The sequence below is a fragment of the Sinohyriopsis cumingii genome, chromosome 14 (assembly GCF_028554795.1).
Source record: "Sinohyriopsis cumingii isolate HCF-2022 chromosome 14, ASM2855479v2, whole genome shotgun sequence".
In the NCBI taxonomy this organism is placed as follows: domain Eukaryota; kingdom Metazoa; phylum Mollusca; class Bivalvia; order Unionida; family Unionidae; genus Sinohyriopsis; species Sinohyriopsis cumingii.
Window position 1 is genome coordinate 27286440 of NC_142974.1, and position 6641 is coordinate 27293080.

The 6641-nt window shown below is 40.7% G+C and overlaps 1 protein-coding gene across 1 annotated transcript; it reads left to right on the forward strand.

Annotated features, from left to right (window-relative positions):
* Nucleotides 1-4003: 4003 nt before the first annotated feature.
* Nucleotides 4004-4963, forward strand: LOC149783475 (general transcription factor II-I repeat domain-containing protein 2A-like). Its single transcript, XM_089932847.1, has 2 exons — nt 4004-4445; nt 4551-4963. The coding sequence occupies exons 1-2, from the start codon at nt 4004-4006 to the stop codon at nt 4961-4963; spliced, it is 855 nt and encodes a 284-aa protein (XP_089788973.1).
* Nucleotides 4964-6641: the final 1678 nt, after the last annotated feature.

Here is a 6641-nt window from a genome sequence, read left to right on the forward strand (position 1 = left end):
AAGAAAACAGCAAGCAAACTGTGTCTCATCCCCCTTGTGGCTCTGACTGAGCTCAAGGTGATATTTGGCTAAATCCCGTTTTCAAAGATTCTCAAATCGAAAGCCAACCTCAATTAGGAAGCATAGTTTTCCAGTGTATGAAGAAGATAGATACCAGAACTTTAATAGTTGTTGTTGTTACGCGGTTTAACGCCATTTTCAGCACAAGAAAGGCTATATATAGCGGCCATTATAAATGGAGGCTGAAGAACCCGGGAAAACCCTGAAAGAATCACCGACCCACGAGAAGTTACGGGCAAGCTTTCCCACATACCCACATTGGCCGAGCCCGAGACTCAAACAACACTAGACAGAGATAAGATGGTAATGATCCGTAACGGAGAGCGCTTTAGAACAATCGACCACTCGGGGCCCCCGAACATGAATAGAAATTGTATTTAATAATTAGATAAATTAGATAATTAGACGTCAACGTGTGCAGAGGTACATGGGAGGTACGTTGAGAAGATGCTATGTTGTGCGAATCTAAAATAATTTTATTGTACAGAGTGTAACCCACGAGCGTGAGCACGTGAGAGAGTGAGTGAGTGATCGATATTCCAAAGGTCCTAGGTACTCATGGTATCGTCTCTGGGCGAACGACATCTTATTCACTGTGCCTATGGTGGCGAATACAATTCGTAAGAATTGTAGTATCCGAATGTTTTGGGTCTTCGTGTCTTTTTTGCTCTGTTTTCTCTTTTGTTTTGCATCGTTGACGCCTAAATAAATCCCACTACCCGAGCCCACTGCCCGAGTGTGTTGTGTTCCCCAGTTTTGTACAACGCTCAGCTCACAATGGCGCCCACCGTGCAGTCATGACAGGACGGAAGATGTCAGATAAACAATTAAACCGGACCGAAGTACCGATACCAATGCAGACTGAAGAGTGGAAGTTAAGATGTGGAAGTTAAAACTTTTCCTGATTTTATGTTTTTTCCGACCCGAACAGAAAAAGAAGCCCGCCGACATTTTGTTTTCATAGCGTTTCTCGTGAGGACGTCATTATCTTCGCAGTTAATGGACATGAACACTTGTGTGTATAGAACTCGTTATAGTGTGTTTAGTGTTATGTATTTTGTGTTAAGGTTATACATGTTAGGAAGGAAGGATTCTTGATACCGTAAGTTAAATTTTTCATTTTTTTTTTTTTTGACTCATTTAGTACCTTTAGTAATTCTGTTTCATTTGTCACTTCGTGATAAGCAAGTGCTTCGCTCTCTCGTGTCACTGGGTCTCAAAGTCACTAGTTCAGATGGTTCTCTTCTAGCTTATCTAGAATATATTCAGCATCAGATTTTAATGCCACTTTTGTATGATATTAAGTTTAGTGTCCCTATTTTAGTGGTACCTGCCATGTAGTTATAGGGATAAATATCATTCGTTTGTGTAGGGAGGGATTACATGCTTGATAATCCACCTACGGATAGAATTCCAGATGCATGGATAATCGCTTTGGATAGCATTGAGTTTAAGTCGTTTACAGTCAGATCTACAAATGCGCATACTGTCAATAGTGCGCCGTATGAAACTATTACTATCAAAGGCATTGCCCGCAATGTTAATGCTCATATAGCAGAATTACAGAGAACTTGGAAAACTCACATTCCTAAGTTCGGGTCAAACTTTGCAATATGTTTGCCAAATGTGCTACGATAAGACCTAAGTCTCATATATGTCACATAAGTGAAGAAAAGGGTTTGACCACTTAGCTTCAAATTTTCCCCCAGGAGGTCAGAAAATAGTTTTAATTCTACTCCGGGAGATCTAAAGGTTAAAATTGACATGGAAAATCTGGTCCCAGAGAAAGTCGAAAGACTCGGACAAGTATTGGGCAAATGGGACTGCGTATTTAGACTAATAAAGACTGACCTCGTCAAGCATAAGATAGTACTCAGCTATAATAAACCTTTCAAACAACCATACAGAAGAATACCCTGGGGATGTACGATGAGGTGCGTCGACATATTAAGCAAATGCTTGATACTGGTACAATCAGCGAATATGATAGTCGTTACTCCTCTAGTCTTATGTTTGTCCGGAAACGAGATAGCAGCCGACGTTTTTTCATTGACTACAGAACCCTCAATGTTAAGACCCAGAAGGATGCCTTCATGCTTTGGCGATTTGATGATACCGTCGATATAATGCGACGGGCCATGTTCTTTTCCAAGCTGGACCTAAGACCAGGATAGTGGCAAGTCGAGATGGATGAAGAATACAAGCAATACACAGCCTTCTCGGTAGGTCCACTCGGCTTTCATAAGACGAACAGCAAGAGGTTTGGTTTGTGCAACGCTGGAGCTACATTTCAACGTATTATGGAGAAATGCATGGGCGAAATGTACCTCAATGAGTGTCTTATTTTCATGTACGATATCCTCATTTTTTCGAAGACGCTGGATGAGCACATGGACCGTTTGGAGGCAACGTTCTCACGCTTACCCCAACATGGTCTTAAACTGAAACCCTCTAAATGTGAGTTGCTCATGTCTTCATTAGTTTATCTGAGTCATGTTATTTCTGAGGAGGGTATCAATACTGACCCAAAGAAAGCATCTGCTATTAAGACTGGGAGAAAATCTAATCTAAAACAGCATTAAGGAGCTGCACAAATTTTTGGGGTTCGCGGATTATTATCGTCGCTTTGACGAGAACATGCCGCACATAGCACAACCGTTAAACACTCTATTAGAAGGTCATGGAACGAACAAGGCGTCTGGAAAGAATAAATCTAAAAGGAAACAAGTAGCCTCGTGGACTTGGGGCACTGCATGAGAAGCCGCCTTCGCGACCCTTATAGACAAGTTGACCTCTACCCCGATCGTAGCATTTGCCGACTATGCTAAACCAGTTATAGTGCATACTGAAGCTAACATCTCTGGTTTAGGCGCAGTCCTATATCGAAACCAAGATGGTGTAAAAAAGGGCCATTGCTTACGCGAGTCGCGGTTTGAGACCCAGTAAACAGTGTTATCCAGCTCATAACCCAGAGGTTCTGAAACCACTTTCCAACGGACAACTTGTGGCCCGTCAGCTCTCAGTAAGTGGCCCGCGAGGCCTCTATATTTACTATAATGTATTTTCATAATTTCAAAAATTTATTGACGTTCAAATAAATAAATAATAACAAAACGAAAGTTGCAATAATGCACGATCTACAGTAGTCTAGAGTCTAGAATGTTATTTCTAAGAAATCTGTCATTTTGGTTGAATGTGCAAGTTGAGTTAGCGAACGAAACGTTTGGAAATTCCTTTTTCTCAGCCTTGTCGACCAATCAGAGTGCGCAAGACGCCATGATGTCATCTGTTACAACTGTTTATTAGTCTGCAATTTGGTGTTGAAATTAGATTTTTCAAATAAACATTTACCATTAGAGCCGATAAGCATGAACGTGGATAACGTAGAATCAAACAATGTTAATAAGCGAAAATGTGAGGACGTTGCTTGTCGTGAATTCAAAGCAGATTGGACGGAGAAATTTATGTTTGTGCCTAGTCATAGTGGTAAACCGGTTTGCTTAATCTGCGGATTTTGTGTTTCTGTTACGAAAAAACACAATCTGGAATGACACTACACGACCACACATTCAGACATAAATGCTCAATATCCCGTCGGTTCGGAGTTAAGAAAATATTTCATAGCTAAGAAAGCAGGTTCTCTGACCAGTCAGCAGTCATTTTTCACCAAGGCTAAAGAACAGAGCATGAGTGCTGTTGTTGCATCGTACGAAGACGATCTTCTGTTGGCTTGCAAAAATAAGCCGTTCCCCGATGCGGAAGAAATAATAAAGCCTTCGCTTAAAATTGCTGCTAGAATGCTTGGCGATAAAAAGTGAGACAAAATTTGATCAGATTCCATTGTCTAATAATACTACGGCTAGACGAGTTGAAGAGTTGGCCAGCGATGTTCATTGTCCAGTAGCTACACGTGTCAAAATTTGTATAAAAAAATTAATTGGCAATGGACGAATCCACCGACATTTCTGACACAGCTCAGGTCGCAGTTTTTGTTCGAGCAATAAACGATAATTTTGAAGTCATTGAAGAACTTCTAGGACTTGAATCAATGCATGCGACTACCAAAGGAATTGATCTGTTTGAAACTCTGAAGTTGTGTGTAAAGAAAAACAATATAGAATGGACAAAATTGGATAGTTTATGCACCGACGGTGCTCCGGTTTTGACGGGTAAAAGATCTGGATGTCTAGCATTATTGGAACAGTTTCTTGACCGCACTATATTAAAATATCATTGTATCATTCACCAGGAAGCACTGTGTGGAAAGACATTAAATCTGAAACATATCATGGATGTTGTTCTGAGATGTATAAACAAAATTCGAAGCAAGACGCTGAACAGGCGTGAGTTCAGACAGTTTCTATCAGACCTGAACGAGGAATACAGTGAGCTACTGATACACTGCGAAGTCAGATGGCTGTCTAAAGGGAAAGTAATGTAACGTTTCTGGGCACTGAAAAATAGTATCTATCTGTTTTTGTCTGAAACAGATGAGTTGCCTACAGAAAGAGAATGTCTGCAGAATGATGACTGGCTTAATAACCTGGCATTTTTGGTGGACATCACGTCTCATTTAAACTCTTTAAATGCGAGGCTTCAGGGAAAAGACAAACTGTTCACAAATTTGTGCGATGACATTTCTGCATTTAAAATGAAACTGCACCTGTTTATCAGACAACTGACAGAAGGGACTTTAAATGCCTTTCCAACTCTGAAGACACTTGCGGTGGAAAAGAAATTTGACCTGTTACAGTACAAAGTTAAAGTGGAAAGTCTTCTGGATATCTTTCAGTCGAGATTTCAAGAGTTCACAACAGAAAATGATAATGTTGCCCTCTTCATAAATCCTTTCGTATTTCCTGAGATGCGAATTCCTGGAGCTTCATGCTTCACCCTCAGCTGATCATATGATCTCATTCTGGCGACTATTGCCTGTCGAACAATTTGAACACTTGCGTTCATTCGCAAAGAGATATATTTGTCGTTTTGGTTCGACTTATAGATGCGAGCAGTCATTTTCCTCAATGATAATTATAAATAAAAAAAAAACAAGCAACGTTCCAGACTCACTGACAGTAACCTAGCTGCGCTAATGACTTTGGGCACGACAGCTTTGTGCCCAGACATTGATAAACTGTCATTTGAACTTCAGTAACTGGTTGTGAAGAACAGTTACAATTGTAAATTAATTATATTAATATTGATTTTAGAAACTGATTTAAAATTGTGAAATGAACATTTGATTTAAAACCGAAAATGATTGTAGTGTAGGACTGACACTGACTGCTTTTAAAGTTTTAGAATTGGTTGCTGAAAGTTAATAAATATAAGAATGATATTACACGACTTTTATCATTTTATAAACATTAATAAACATTTATAATTTTATAACGTTGTGGCCCGCTTAATTACCGAAAATAGTAGATATGGCCCTCTACTTGAAAAGCTTGGGAACCACTGCCATAACCTATAGTTTTTGGACTTAAATTGTGCCTTGAAGGATTAATTCAATGTCTATCTCGTAGGTACCTCCTTCAAGGTAGTCACGGACAGCAACCCATTGACATACGTACTTTCAAGGACAAAGCTGGACGCTACATGGCAAATATGGGTTGCAGCAAACTGCGATTTCTGCATCATATATAGAGTTGGCAAAATAATGTTGACGCCGACATTCTCACGCGTTTACCACAAATGTTCCTCGACACGGAGGAAGCCATTTGCCACGCAGCAGTCGTCTCTGTACCCTTGATTGTATGTGTTTCGGATGATTCGGCACCTCATTCGCCTGATGGGTTATTCTCGTCTGAACGTTGTAACAACATTAAGTGGGACATGGAATAGTTGACCGATCAAACAATAGCAAAAGATATTGACTTCCAGAGTAACGTTTTTCGACCCCAGGATGAAAGTATCCTGAGAAACATTTCGTCTGTGCAGAAATATCTCCTTGAGTGGAACCGCCTTGTAGTTGAAAACGGCAGACTTTACAGAACCACTTCTCTTGATGGTCAATCGATCAGACAGCTCGTGATCCCAGAGTCATACCGGCGCCTAGCCTCGAAAGGTATCCACAACGATATGGGCCATCAGGGCAGGGAGAAGACACACTGGTTAGTTAGGCAAAGGTTTTATTGGCCTGGTCTGGAGAAGGACGTAAATCGCAAGATGGAGTCTTGCGAACGATATACATGCAGAAAGACTCCAGTTAATGCAATGGCTGAATTAAATCCAATTCACACCACTCGCCCTGTGGAGCTCGTCTTCATGGACCTTTTGTCGCCAAAGTGGTCTAAGGGAGGGTTTGGAAGTATCTTGGTGATAACCGATCATTTCACCAGATATGCTCAGGCCATTTCTTGCCACAACCAAACGGCTCAGATTACCGCTAGAGCCCTTGATGTGCACTTTTTTCGATATTACAGTTTTCCGGAAAAGCTTCACAGCAATCAGGTACGTAATTTCAAGAGCAGGGATATAAAGGAGCTATGCCAATTAGCGAATATACAGAAGTCTCAATCCTCCCCCATTTCACCCACACGTAAATGGTGCCTGCGAACGCTTCAATGGAACTTTCTTAT